Genomic DNA, 14,975 nt, shown 5'->3' on the forward strand with positions numbered 1-14,975 from the left:
TAAACACGTGTATAAAAAGGTAATTTCAAAGCACGGTAAGTGCAATGAAGGAATAAACAGGTGAGGTGCCAGAAGGAACTGGTGGGAGGGTAGATGGGGTGGCCAGGGAAGCTCTCTCTGAGAAGAGACATCTGAAGGATGATGAGGAGCCAGCTATGCAAAGAGCAAGAGGAACAGGGTTCTAAGCAGAGAAAACAGGAAGTATGAAAGCCTTGAACTGCAAAAGATGCGGTGTGTCCCAGGCCCATGAAGGATGCCAGCATGACCATGACCATGACCATCGAACAGGAGAGTGGAATGAGATGAGGTTTGGGGGTGGATAGGTTGGAGCCAGACCATGCAAGGCCTGTAGACCATGGCAAAGAGTTTGGATTTTATTTGAAGTGCAGCTGGAAAACACCTAATGGTTTTAAGCAGCAGATTGACCAACATGATTTGATATATAATTATAAATGATCGCTTGTCTAAATGCTGAATGGAGGATGGTTTAGAAGAGGTAAGAGTAGAAGCAGAGAGGTTAGTCAGAAAGCCATTGCAGGGGCCGGCCGAGTGGCGCGTTGGTTAAGAGCTGGCTTGGGACGCCAGAGGGCCCTGGTTCGGATCCCACATATGAGGGCCAGTGACACTGCCCTCCACAGCTAAGATGCTGAACAACAGCTCAACCTGGAGCTGGGCTGCCTTGAGTCGCCAACGACGGCGTAGGCTGCAGCCCCTGCTGCAGTGGTTGCCGTGGGCTACCATGTGTAGCCAGCAGCCAGCGTGAGCGGCCAGCAGCCGCCGTGAGCGGCCATCCGGAAGCCGGCGACTGATCTGCCTCACCCGGGAAGAGCGCAATGATGGTGCCAACTTGGGCCAGTGAAGCAATGTCCTCCACAACTAGACCGAAGAACAAAAGGACAGCAACTTGTCTGTTCCCCTTCCCCCAATTCCCATCCCCCAATTCCCCCATTAAAAAAAAACAAACCAAACCAACAAAAAAAAACAACAGGGAGACTATCCTAGATTATCTGGGTGGGTCCAATGTAATCCCAAAGGTCCTTAAATGTGGAGGACAAAGAGGGAACCAGATTGATGGCAAAGGAAGAAGAATTTGGCTAGATGTTGCTGGCTTTGAAAATGAGAGAATGGGTCTATAAACCAAGGAACATGGGCAGCCTCTAGAAGCTGGAATGGATATAGAAATGGATTCTCCCCTAGAGCCTCCAGAAAGGATTGTGGCCCTGCTGACACCTTGATTTTTAGTTTAATGAGACCCATCTTGGACTTCTGACATCCAGGATTATAAAATAATAAATTTGTGTTGTTTTAAGCCAGTAGATTTGTGGTATTTTATAATTAAAGATTGTAATTAGAAAACTAATCCAAGATGAAAGGCTCTCCTCTTCCAGGTTACTGCTCCCTCCTGCAGCTACGGCAGCTGGAGAGACAAAACATTTATTAGACACGTTTCACCAGAGAGTGGAGTTAATGCATTAATGGGAACTTAAGAAACTAGCATTGTCTCTTTCTCGGCTGCCATCTTCTGATGCAAACACACACACTTGGACAGGGTCCCCACCCCACCCCTCCCCTGGGGGATGTTTGCTGTTTCCCTCTTTTTAGTGGCTCAGGCAGGGAGGAAGCAGAGGAGGCTCCTTTTAGACTTGCATTTCCATTGCATTCTCCAGCTCAGTTTGCCAGAGAGGTCAGAGTGTTGTGGGTTACCTGACACATTAATGGTTGTCTGACCATTAATAAAATGGACACTTTGGTCTCCTTTTGCCTTCTGTTCTTGGGGTGCCTTCTCCATTGGCCGAATTCAAAGGGGTGGAGGGATGACATGCTGGTGGGCCTCCCTGTAGGCTTGATGGTAAAATCAAGAACTGTTCTAGGGGGAACTCCAGCACCATGGATTTTAACAGGCAAAGGTTCAGAAGGTAATAATAACCTGCAAATTTATGGGTGCAGTTGAAGCTGGAATGAAACTACCCCAATTCCATGTGGGTACAGAACATAAGAATGTTAATTTTTTTTTTAAATTGGGAATTGGGGGAGGGATACAGTGTTGGGGAATTGAGGAGGGGGACCAGCCAAGTTGTTGTTCTTCAATCTTAGTTGTGGAGGGTGTCAGTCACCATCTGGCTTCCCATCAGCAGCTCGTGGCCTCTAAGCTCAAGGTGCTGTGTTACAATCTTAGCTGCGGGTGGGCGTAGCCACCATCCCATGCGGGAGTCGAACCAGCAGCCTTGTTGTTAAGAATGCATGCTCTATCCACTGAGCCATCCAGGTGGCAGCTCAGCTCAAGGTGCCGAGTTCAGTCTTAGTTGTGGGCGGGCATAGCCCACCATCCAACAGGCAATATTGTTGTTAGGAGCACAGGCTCTCACCAGCTGAGCCATCCTGCCACTTGTTGGCAGCTCAGCAGCAGCTCAGCTCAGGCGCAGCATCACTGGCCCATGTGGGAATTGAACCGGCAGCCCTGTTGCTCAGAGCTTGTGCTCTTAAGCTAACTCTTAACCAACTGAGCCACTCGGCTGGCCCAAGAATGTTAAATTTTGACTTCAGGCTATTTGTGCTAATTTTTCGTAAGTGATGCTAGGGTTGGCTGTCCCAGATCCTGACTGTCTGCTTTGTTTTGAACATCATTTAAAACTACAGAAGGAATGATGAAGGCATGTTATTTATGGCATGTCCACAGGCTCTTAGAATTATTTTCTACCACACAGTCTCAAGTTGGCTTTGGGTTGTACATTTATTAAGCCCTGACTGGGGTTGTGGATTTCAGATGCCCACTGTGGAATTAACCACAGAGGTGTGGTGGACTTCATACAGATCAAAAGGACCAGGACCCCTTATATGGAGGGAATGCCAATGTGGTGAAAGCAGAGAAACATTCATTGAAATTATCACCAATTTGAAGGATAAGAAAGAAATGAACACATCTTGTATCTGGAACACCCTGTCTCTAGAAACCAGACTTATTGAGGGAATCAAGGAGGCATAGGCTCCATGTAAAATACAAGTCCTGGTTTTATAGCCAGAGAAGTCAGCAAAAAAGGGAAAGAAAAAAGAAGGAAGTTCTGTTGATTGAGCTGGGGGAATAAGAAAATTTTCTTGGGAGAAATGTTGAGTTTTTAGAGGTCATGCTTGAGTTATGTTAAAAGAGAAAATAAATGTTTTCACACCTACATGTTTTTAAGGATGGAACTAGAAAAGAACAGAATATTTACTCATTTCTATGAAGTATGATCAAAACACATGATGCATGTTTAAATAAAAAGCATTTATTACAACAAAAGACACATTGACATTAATTCCCCTCAAAATACTCCCCCTCGCTTCAAACACACTTATCCCATCATCCTTGCCACTTTCTAAAGCAGTTGTGGGAGTCTTCTTTCATGAGTGTCTTTAGTTGCGCTGTCGTGCTGCCTCGATGTTCTGAATAGATTCAAAAGGTTTTCCTTTCATGGTCATTTTGACTTTGGGGAAGAGCCAGAAGTTGCACAGTGCCAGATCCGGTGAATAAGATGAATGAAGACACACTGTAATGTTTTTATTTGACAGAAACTGCTGTACCAGAAGTGATGTGTGACACGGAGCGTTGTTAAGTTGGAGGATGAAGTAAAGACACTCATGAAAGAGGACTTCTAGAACTGCTTCAGAAAGTGTGTTTGAAATGAGGGTATTTTGAGGGTGATTAATGACAATGTGTCTTTTACTGTAATACATTTTTTAAAATTTAAACATTCACTGTATGTTTTGATCACACCTCATACGTCAGGGTGGATGAATGGGGCCTGGAGAGATTTAACAATGATGCAGAGTGCAGTGAGACTGCTAGAGGGAGAGTGGACAGAGGAAACTAATGTAGACAGTTGGTTGCTTAGCGTGAAGAAAGAAAAGACCAGGAGGTCTAGCGACGAACACTGCGAGTATTATTAGGTAAGTTTGAAAGGGACAGTTATTTAGGGGTGGGGAAGAGGTACCGCCCATGACCTGAGGGGACATGCCCAGGAATCTGTGGTCAGGACCCTCAAACACACACGAAAGGGAATTCATGCAGGAAAGAAATAGATCTAGTCACATCTGAGTTAAATTGGGATTATTGGGAGCATTATTTTAAATTTCTAAATATCACAACAGAAACATCTTCAGTTCCCCACTTTGAGAGGAGACAGTAGGCATACTCCCCACCCTCTAACAGGAAACTTAATGCCAAAATTAAGCTCTCCATGGGAGATGTTCATGAAAAGACGTGCAAACCTAGAGAAAAATTTATGAGTTTATTTGAGCCAAAATTTTGAGGATATGCCCAGAAGCAAGATCTCAATGGTTTGAGAAAGTGCTCTGAAGAATGGCAGTTTTGCAGCTCATTTTTTACACTTAGAATCAAAGGAAAAACATCATGAAGGTTACATGAAACCCACTGGTGGTAGATTATGGAGGTGGGAGAAAGCAAGGTGGGGATATCTCTAGGATTGCATAAAAAGCAAAATGGAGGAACACATACTTCTTTTACATCGGTGGGTACAGGATAGTTAACATTTACAGTAAATAGAGATGGCATGTGGGCAACATGAAAACAATGAGGCGTTTTGTTGTCTTGTGTTCTGGTGCCAGTGATTGGGCATCTGAGGGGTCTGAAAAAAAAATTACTCTGACATTCCAAAGGTATATTATCCTAGATCAGGGGTCGGAAAACTTTTGAGACGGAAGAGCTGCCAGGGGTCAGCAAACTGCGGCTCACGAGCCACATGCAGATCTTTGGGTATGTACATGTGGCTCTGAAGTAAAATTGAAAATGAAAATAAAACTATCATAGTTTCATTTATAAAATTTTTAAAGGATGTTATTCACATAATGGTGAATATTTATGGCTCTCGAATAATTTCTAAATTGTTGTGAGGGATAGGATTGGCTCTTGAGGAGTTGGCAAATTTTTGAGATGGAACATACGTACCCAAAAAGCCGCATGTGGCTCGTGAGCTGCAGTTTGCCGACCCCTGTCTTAGATGCATAAGAACAATGGACAGGGCTTGCTTATGGTGAAGACTGACCTTTGCTAAGGAAGCTATAGGCCTGGGAGGTGACCTGCTCAGTTAGGAATTTCTGATCAGACCAGCCTGTGTGGTGACTTGTGGTCAAGGAGTGCATCAGGCCTGCCACCCCTGAGCTCAGTCACCCCTGATCTTGTCAGGTTTATTACATAGCCCCTTTTTCGTTCACCGAGATTTCTCCCCGAGGTTTAAGTTCACATGTTGGGAAATTCCAAAGAGCTGGCACAGACTGAGAGCATCCTGAGGTGAAGTTAAAATTTTCTCTATTTTCTCAGGTACCACTACATTTCTGCCATGTTGCGTTGCTGACATTAGCAACTTGATTCTGGCTGAGTTCAAGCGCCCCATGTGTCAGGAGGACACTGTCATCGAGAGGCCTTGCCGTCACTTCTGTTCCAATTGCATTCTGCCCTGGCTAAGCAAGCCAAATTCGGGCCCCTTGTGCTGCTTTGAGTTGCCGACTGGAGACGACATGCCCGAGGAGCACAGATGAGAGGGGCTCCTCCCTCAGCCGCAGCACCACTCGGGGAAGCTCCGTGGGGAAGGCGCACATGTGGTGGCTGTGGCTGAGTGTCAGCCCTCCATGACACCTTTCTCTTGCCGCTTAAGCCCTCATCAAAGGTTTCTTTGCCCCCACTCCCCGTAGTCCCCCACAGAAAGCCATGCACTCAGTTCTGGGCACAGGGTTGAGAATATGCTCGTGTTTCTAAGTTTTGCTCATGTGGAGCTGGGGCCATAGTATTCTGTGTCCTAATTATACTGATTGAAAAAGAGGGACCCAGGAGCTACTTGAGGATGGAGTAAATCAACTTGGGAGGGGCTCACATTTCAGGGGGAAAGACCAGGATGCAGCCAGCCCCCTGCCCGCAGGCATAACAGCCTTGCCCCTTGACCCCAGGAACACTCCCCATGCTAGTGGCTCTCCACCCTCCTCATCCTTAGGAGGTTGGAGATCTCACCACAGTCCCTCTCCTGCCCCACCTCAAAGGTATGGAGATGTGGCTCCCCCAGGCCAGGGAGAGGATGGAGACTCGGGTGCCTAACCCCTACCCACACTTGGGGAGCTGAAGTTAAAGGGAGAGAGTGGGTACCTTCCCTTTCCCTTCCCATCCAGACCTTGTTCTACCAAACAGCTGGATCAACAGAAAGAGCACTCTCTCAGCCCATCCTGAGAGGTCACAGTGTTTTTTCAGGTGAGGAGGCCCAGCAGAGCCCTGGCAGCCCGTTGGGGGGAAGCAGAGAACTGACCTGTGGGAATGGATATTCTTTAGGAAGGGGGGTGTCTAGGCAAGTGGACGTATCTAGATTTTTTTGGAGTGAGACCTCCTAGCTAAGAATGAGCAGAATAAGAAATTGAGAAGCGAAGAATTTTGGACTTTTATTTTCTTGCATTTTAATTTAAAAGAAAGCGTATTTAAATTTTGTTCTTTGTTACTTTTGAAATTAGGAGAGGGTACTTATTCAAATTTAGGGCATTTTTTGGTTGCTAGTGTTGAATTATTTGATATTTTGTGCTGCCAGGTAGTAGTTATTTTGTAACCTGCAGGTGAGCTGAGCTGAGCTGATTGGAGAGAACAAACAGAGTTTAGGGCACAGCACAGTCTTAGAGTTGTGTCCTATTTGTACCCAATTCAGAGGCCTTGGGGGGCAACCATAAACTGGCCACCTTACTGATTCCAGAAGAATATACAAAGAATAGTGGTGAGAACCTGTTACTTCATTTTTTTCATCTGAAAATGGGGATAACAAATTTTTGGTCTCTTGTAAGGATTATATGTGTAAAGCATTTGGAAGCCTATTTCCACATTTCCTATTTGGAAATATATTTCTTATTTGCTCCTGCCACATAGTAGAAGCTATAAAAATTAATGGGCTTTATGATATGGCCACTTTCTTAGGTCACAAAGGGCCAAATATCTGCAAAGTGGGAGACTGCTCTGATGCACGGCTGGTCCCCTCTCCTCCCTCCAGCTGCACCTGTGGTTGATCACTGACCACAAGCCAACGCTTTAACCCCAAAGGGTTGAACAAAGAGAAGGTAGCTCTGTTTTGGGGACTCTTCCTCTTAGATGTCCCCTCTTCACAAGAGGAGCAGGTTGGAGGGAACACTTTCCAGTCTACCTTTCCATTCCTAGCTTACTCTCCCCTGGGGAAGAGTAGGTGATCTTACAGGTGAGAGCCTGACTGTGGCTTCGCCAGCCCTGTCTCTGTTCAGTCCGTGAATCAGGCGGGGATGGGGTAGGGGATGAGGAGAGAGTAGAGGGCCCCTGCAGCCTGAGGTCTCCTAATCAGCTTGAACAGAAAGCCCTGCATTTTGAGTTTATAGCACATCTGTCCAGCCATTAGTAGAGTGGATACTTTGCTTTGATCTCCAGTAGGTAATGACCTTCATGTAATTTTCTGCATTGGTCTGAACTAGAGGGTTAGAAGGATGAGTTAGGGTTTTTAATCTCCAAAACACTTCAGTTTTCCTAATTTAATTTTCTTAAAGAAACTCCCCCTCCGGTTCTTTCCTGAACTCCACAATCTTCCACCATTTCCCCTCTGTCATTTTGGCAAGAATTTTTGCCTTGCCTCAAATTGTAGCTTAAGAAAGACCCATAAAAGAGCTTTCCATGTAGGTTGGTGGAGTTGTAAGTGTGTCCTTGCATTAGAGAGAAAAGTGGATAAACGAGGGAAAGTGGACAGGTGGAAACTTTCTATACCAGGAGAAAGCAAAGGAAGGAAGGAAATTATTGTGTCTGTTTCCTTTCTGAACACACTTCCAGGTTTTCCTAGGCCAGGACAGTGCTAGCCTGCAGTAGTTCAGTCACTGCTGATCTCCTGGGTACATCTTTTTATCTGTGTTGGGGATAGGACAGTAGAGATCAGAGGTGGCTCCTGAGTTGGAAAAACTCGGTTTTTCAGTTGTGAATCTTTATGCTCACACAGAACACTTCTGTTCACCAAATGTTTCCCACCCCCACCTGCCACTAAGCAATTCTGCAACACCATATGAGTGTCCTACAATTTTTTTTAAAAAGATTTTATTGGGGAATTGGGGGAGGGGGACAGACAAGTTGCTGTCCTTTGGTTCTTCAGTCTAGTTGTGGAGGACGTTGCTTCACTGGCCCATGTTGGTATTATCATTGTGCTCTTCCTGGGTGAGGCAGTTGCTCGCCAGCCATTGGACGGCCGCTCACGGCAGCTCACAGCAGCTTACGCCAGCTCATGCCCGCTGCCAGCCAGCCCCACTGCAGCCTACGCCTTCACGGTCGACTCATGGCAGCCCAGCTCCAGACAGATCTGTTCTTCACCATCTTAGCTGTAGAGGGTGCAGCGTCACTGGCCCTCATGTGGGATCTGAACCAGGGCTCTGCTGCTCAGAGCTGGTGTCCCAAGCCAACTCCCAAGCAACGTGCCATTCAGCCGCCCCGGGTATCCTACAATTTAACTCAATTCTGACACCAGCTATCTGTGTCAGATCCCACAGGTTAAGGGCTCAGTCTCACAAGACTACCCCTCTCCACTTCAGATGCCAGTCACAAGTTGTAGGTCCTCAAATTACCCACAACTTCTGATTTGTAGCCAAATTGGAGGTTCCCACGACACCCTCCTCAGATCCTATTAATTTGCTAGAGCGGCCCACAGAACTCACATTTACAAGTTTATTAAAGGTTGTGATAAAGGATACAGGTAAACAGCCAGATGAAGAGATACATAGGGTGATGTCTGGGAGGGTCCCGAGAGCAGGAACTTCTGTCCCCGTGAACTTGGGGGTGTGTCACACTCCTGGTATGTGGATGTGTTCACCAACTTGGAAGCTCTCTGAACGCCATACTTTTGGGATTTTATGGAGGCTTCCTCACATAGGCGTGATCAGTTATTTACTCCATTTCCAGATCATCTCCCTTCTGATGTCAGGAGTGGCACTGAAAATTCCGTGCTTCTATTCATGGCTTGGTCTTTCTGGTGACCAGTCCCCATCCAGGAGCCCACTCAGAGTTGCCTCATTAGAACAAAAGATGCTCTTATCACTTAGGAAATTACAAAGGTTTCAGGAGCTCTGTGCCAGGAACTGGGGGCAGAGACTAATACACACATTTTCTCTTATCTCATAGCTCCCTTACAGCCATCCAATCTGCCCTTGAATGCACATACTTCCCTCCATTTGTAAGAGAGAAAGAGATTTTATTTTCTCATGCTTTTCTTTCCCCACTGAGTCCCATATGCCTTTACAGTGAAGACTGGCCAGGGTTGGAGGCTGGTTGGCACATACTAGGTAGATGAGTCCAGCACAATATAAGTACTTGGATGTTTGTTGAATGAGTAAATGGGAGTCATCCACCCTGAGACGAAGCTGAGGCCCTGGCAAATGAGGGTGTAGAGGAAGATAGATGGCGCAGGGTGGGACCCTGGGAGCACTGAGTGTGCAGCTAGAAAACGCGCTAGGAAAGGAAATGGGAACTTGGAGAACCAGGAGAGTGCGGTGTCATGGAAGGTCAGTGAGGAGAAAGTTTTTAGAAGGAGTAATTGTGTCCAGTTCTACAGAGAGAGTGAAGACAGTCGGGACTGGGAAACAGTCACAGACTGTTGGGGATGTGGAAACTTGAACAGGTTTGTAAACTGAAGAGGAGGAGAGGTTTAAAGTCAAAGGGGTGGGGTAACTAAGGAAGAATCCTAGTAGAGTGGGGGGCCTCTGTCCTTCTTTCCTGCCCCAACAGACATCACAGAGCCAGGCTTGGGATGCAATGCTTTAATAATGAACGTGAGGGGCTAAGAGATGGTGGTCGGGGTGGGCCGTGTGTGGGTTCTGTAGCCACTTCCCATGGCCCAGCCTGGGATATGGGCGTCCTCATCATCAGGGCCTCATGACTTCAGAGGCACGGGAGAAAAAGCTTTTCAGATAGTTCATAGTTTCTTTCACCATTTTGTCCAGATTCTTCCTGATTTTATGGTCAAGGTTGGCCAGTTTTTCCTCTAAGGTGGTTGCTGAGGAATATTGGGAGAGAAATGTTAGGGTAAGGCTAGTCCCCCCACCTCCCCCCACACTCCAGTAATTTCCTTCTACAGGGCTGGCACAGGAGATCAACGGATTCTCTGAATATCATTTACCTTTAATTCTTACTTCCCCCTGCCGCTTCCTTTCTCCTTCTAACCCCATCTATTTCTCCTAAGGAAGCATGCAACCCTTGCTTTTTTCTGCTCAGTGCCTTCCCAGGCTTTTCCCCTCTTCCCTGGCTCCTACCAGCCCCGGGAGTGAGTTCTATCATCTCTTCTGATTGAAGTGCAGCATTTCTGAAACTGTCCTCCTGGGCTGTGGGGTGAAGCAGCTCAGGCGTTTGATTCTTTAGTCTCCTGATGGATTCGATCACAGCCTCCTTTATGGAAACCGGCACTTCTCTGGAGATAGCAGTCTCCTCAGCAAGGTCCTCACTGGAGACCAGATCATTCCTGGGGTGGCTGCTGGGGATGAACTCGGCAGCTGAGACCAAGAGATGGAGCAAGGGAGGGGCAGAGAAAGAGCTCATGGTAAGAAGCTGCCAGCCAGCACTGTGGAGGGTATCAGGGTTAAGTCACTGCCCAATTCGTGTAGACCAGGGTTGAGGTCCCATACCAGCATCCAAATCTATGAGCACCTGAAAGGCACATCCCTGATTTTGAATGCCCCTGAATAAGAATTCTACTTCTAGCAAATTTGCCTTCCCAGTGAAAAGAGATTAACTATGTAAACACCAGTCCCATTGTCTGGTGCATAGCAGAGGTTCAATAAATATTGGTTCTTTTCCTCTGAGTCTGCCTCTCTAGCTCCTCACAGGTAAGGGAAGTTAGCCTGAGATTAAAGCATGTTTACAGATAATCCACAAAGCAGAATTCTGCAATGTCCACGGCTTTTGGGATGTGGGGGTAGGTAGCCTGGGACCCATGAGCCCCTCCAGCAGCTTCACCTCAGAGGTGAGCTGAAACTCCTTACCTGCTAGCACTTAGGGATGAGACGTAGTCCCCACTCCCATCTCCAATGACTACCCATCATGAAATGCTGTTCATTGTTCCTGATCTTGACCAGTTAGTATAGCAGGAAAGATTAAGGTCCAACACCAGGAGGGGTTGTCTTTGCTCCCCTTCCTCTTCAGATGGAGAACTCATCATTGACAGGACAATTTGTTACCACCACCAACTTACTCTAAAGAATGCCAGCGTGAGACTTATGGGCATCTGTGGTCTGAGCCTCCAAGTGGATTTCATTTTTTTTTTCTCTGAAAACAAAGGGGTTAAAGTCTCCAGAGGCCTGAAGACATCTAACACGTGAGAGGCTCCTATGCCACCCCTCCTGCCCAGCATTCTCCATCTCCCTTACCCTCTTTTAGATTTTTCTTAGCACTTCTAACACCATGTAATTTAGTATTAGTGTTTGTTTCTTCCTCTTAGAATGTATGGGTAAATTCAGTGATGACCAAAGTCTCTGTCTATTTTGTTAATGTAGCCCAAACACCTAGAACTATGTGTCTAGCACAGAGTAGGTGCTTAATAAAAAGCTGCTGAGTGAATGTGAGTGTGTGTCTTGCCCTTATTGTACAGAGGGAGGCAGTGAGGTCTGAAGAAGGGTAGTGACTCTGCCAGGGCTGTACAGCATCATTAGAGGCTGTATTCTTGTCTGAATCTCTGTTGACCCACCGTCTTCCCTGATTTGGGCCCAGTTTGGCCCCTCTGCCCCCAGCCCCAGGCTTTCTAGGGTGCAGGATTTCAGAAGCCATTTGCCTAGTCCCCTGCCTCCATACTTCAGTTATCCCAGGTATGAACTTTGGTTTTGCATCTCCCCACCTCTCCACATGGCACATTACAAGCGTTAAGGAAAGGCCTTCCTAGTGCTGAGGTCACTCCAGCTGACAGCTCAATGAGCTCTAGGAGACAGAGGGGAGTGCAAGGGAAGCCAGACTCACCATTAAGGACAGCGAGACAGGTGGAGGCCAAGCTGGCCAGCAGCAGGATAGGGAAGAATTTCATAGTGGATCTGTGGCAGGGTCTGTTTTCCCTAGGGAGCTGTTGCTGACGAGGCAGCCTGGCAAGATCTTTATTTATTTTGGGATAGGGAGGGGTCTGGGGAACCTGGTTCAGGATTGGATCTGGGACCATTCCAGGTCCCCTTCCCCCTGCCTCCCCACAAGTTCCCTATTCTGAAAACATTTGTTTTTGGGAACTGGAGCTTCTGGGAAACCAGTTAACAGGAAAGTGAGGCCCCATCATTCCCCCTGGCCCAGGCCATGCCAAGGGTGTGCCAGCCCCAGGCTCCATCTCTGGAAGTCCTTGGAATAATTGGGTGTGGTTTCCTTTCTTTATGGTACTCATTACCATGAATAATTTTATTTATATTTGTCATCATTTAATTAATATTGTTCTCCTTCAGGAGAATGGAACTTCCATGAGGGCTAAGATGATATGTTTTGCCTATCACTGCTTTTCCAGCACCTAGAAAGGAGCTGGCACATAGTAAGGGCCCGAAATATAATAGTTTGGTGCATGAATAAAGTAAGGGCAGGTGGTCCTCCAGACTACATATAAAAGCTCTTCATCGTGTCAGGAATAAGGAACCAGGCAGTTAGAGGAAGTCCAGCTACACGCCATGCACTGTCACAAATTTGTTCATATGAAGTGTTTTATTTAATTCACGATGGTTGTGAGGTATGTGCTATTTATCAAGCAAACAAACTGATGTTCACAGAGGTGAGGTGACTTGCACAAGGTCACACAACTTGGTGGATTTGAACCCAGGCTAGTCTAACTTCAAACCCTATGCCTTTCACATCCAGGGTCCAGGGGTCTAGAAGTGGACTAGGTGGAGCAGTGGGACGCCCAGAGAGGCTCTTGAGGAGAGAGGAGGTGGAGGATGCGCTAGGACTTGGCCCTGAGCCTAGGGACTGAACTAGCTGATCTCTTCTGCCCTCCTCCAGCTAAAAGTTTTGATGATGTCTCCAGAACCTGGCTTTCGATCATCTTTAAGAAGGAGACAACTGCTGCACTGTGTGACTGTCTTGCCTGTCCTCAGCAGGGAGCATGGCTTGTTGGGCGTGTGGGGTCCCACTGGGTAAGCTCCCACTTGTAGACCACAGAGAGCTCTGAGCGGGACCAACCCAGGTGAGGCCTTCTCCTCCTTCCCACAGCGAGAGGGAGGAGCCCGGGCGCTGGCAATCACCCTCCAATTGCTCTAGTGCTTTTTCCTTAAGCCAGCAGTGAAGTGAAGGAAGGAAGTGTGTCTTTGGCTGCCTCCCACCTCCCCTTCCTCCTGGATTTCCTTCTCTTCCTGCAACCTCCCCTCCTACAGCCCAAGGGCACTTGAGGAACAAGCAAGGACAGAGGAGGGCATTCATATCGAGTCCTCAGCCCTCCAGGGTTATTTCCTAATACCCCTAATAATTCACAAGTTTAGGCCTCCAGACCAGGGTATTTTGGTAATTTCTCATGACTCTTCTGGCCTTCAGTCTGTCTCCACTACAGTCCTCTGTGCTAATGCTGGAGGAATCTCCTGAAGTTCATGCCACAGCTCTACTCAGATGTCTTTAATGACCATCCATTACCCATACAAAAGTCCAAGCTCCTTGGCCATGTGTTCAAGGCCCTCCATCTTTCAGACCTCATCTCTTGCCTCTGTGAATTACTGCCGATTCACTGTAGTGTTATATTTGTGTTCACGCTGGTCCTCTGTCAGGAGTGTGCTTTCCTCTTCATCTTCCTGCTGTGTTCCAACATCATAACCCACATTAGATGTTACCTCCTCTTTCACCATCCTACCCGCCTCAGTTAGTCACCTCATCTCTGCGGTCCCACAACACATTGTTCACATCCTTATCTTTTCATTATTACATCCCACTACTACTTACTGAGTGTCTGCTATTTTTTAAGTTTTGGGGATATAATGGTGAGCAAGATTGCCTGGCCCTGGCCTTCTGTTTTTCATTGTCTAGCATTCATTATACTCTGTTGTAATTCTGTTTAAATCTATTGCTCCTACTGGTCAATTACCATTTTGAGGGTAAGAGCCACAGTTTTTTAATCTCTGTATCCCAATTGATTTAGCACAGATCTTAACACTTGCTAAGTGCTCCAGTTTGGTAAATTGAATGAGCCAATTTGCCTGTTCAAAGTTGGCTCCTGGGGGATATGTTTACCCTTAGTGAGGAAGGAGGGACCTCTGAAAGAATTTCTTCAACACTTAAATATTCCAACAAGGTGGTATTGAGTATCTACTTACCATATACCAGAAATGACATGGGTACTGGAACTTCAACACTGAACAAAATGGACCTGGTCCCTGCTCTCCCAGGTAGGGTTGTCAGGTAAAATGCAAACCACCCAGTTCAATGTGAATTTCAGATAAGCAGTGAATAAATTTTTTAGTATAAGTATGTCTGAAATATGTCTGACAAATTTGCTTATTGTTTATCTGAAATTCACATTGAACTGGGCATTCCGTGTTTTGTTTGCTAAATATAATAATCCTACCCCAGTGTTCCAGAGCAGCCTCCACACACTGCCATCTGTCCCTCCAAGAGCCCAGCCTCCACCTGTGTGCTCAGCTCCCCACCTGTGTAGTGGAAAGATGAACTAAAGAGGTGTCCAAGTGTCACTCCTATTGTTCCTTTCTGAGAAAAGAGATCACAGTGGTTCTTTGCAGACGAGTTCTAGACATTAGGTGAAGATGACCCTGTTACTCTGGCCATTTCTTTTTGGTGAGAAAGCCTGGGTCTTATCCAGAGGCAACCATCAACAGGCTGGACATAGGACAAGCAATGGCTTCTGAGGAGGCCTGGGTGAGAGACCTGTCCATTTCTGGTGCTCCATTTTATTTTATTTTATTATTATTTTTTAAAGATTTTTTAAATTTTATTAGGGAATTGGGGGAAGGGGAACAGACAAGTTGCTGTCCTTTTGTTCTTCAGTCTAGTTGTGGAGGACGTTGCT

At 46.6% G+C, this 14,975-nt stretch overlaps 1 protein-coding gene across 1 annotated transcript; it reads right to left on the reverse strand.

Annotated features, from left to right (window-relative positions):
* Positions 1-9,074: 9,074 nt before the first annotated feature.
* On the reverse strand, positions 9,075-12,055 carry LOC109391802 (glycosylation-dependent cell adhesion molecule 1-like). The gene is made up of 3 exons (XM_019659672.1): positions 11,960-12,055; positions 10,267-10,503; positions 9,075-10,010 (listed from the first exon to the last, which is right to left on the reverse strand). Exons 1-3 carry the CDS (start codon positions 12,021-12,023, stop codon positions 9,880-9,882), a joined length of 432 nt encoding a protein of 143 aa, XP_019515217.1. The 5' UTR covers positions 12,024-12,055; the 3' UTR covers positions 9,075-9,879.
* Positions 12,056-14,975: the final 2,920 nt, after the last annotated feature.

The sequence above is a fragment of the Hipposideros armiger genome, unplaced genomic scaffold (assembly GCF_001890085.2).
Source record: "Hipposideros armiger isolate ML-2016 unplaced genomic scaffold, ASM189008v1 scaffold_303, whole genome shotgun sequence".
Lineage (NCBI taxonomy): Eukaryota > Metazoa > Chordata > Mammalia > Chiroptera > Hipposideridae > Hipposideros > Hipposideros armiger.

What these genes read in the sequence shown, in the direction of transcription:
- LOC109391802 (XM_019659672.1), bottom strand. Translation starts at nt 12,023, where the DNA reads ATGAAATTCTTCCCTATCCTGCTGCTGGCCAGCTTGGCCTCCACCTGT. An exon ending in CTGTCTCGCTGTCCTTAATG is followed by an intron (nt 10,504 to 11,959) that starts GTGAGTCTGGCT and finishes TCTTGGTCTCAG; the next exon opens with CTGCCGAGTTCATCCCCAGC. An exon ending in AGAACTCACTCCCGGGGCTG is followed by an intron (nt 10,011 to 10,266) that starts GTAGGAGCCAGG and finishes AATATTCCTCAG; the next exon opens with CAACCACCTTAGAGGAAAAA.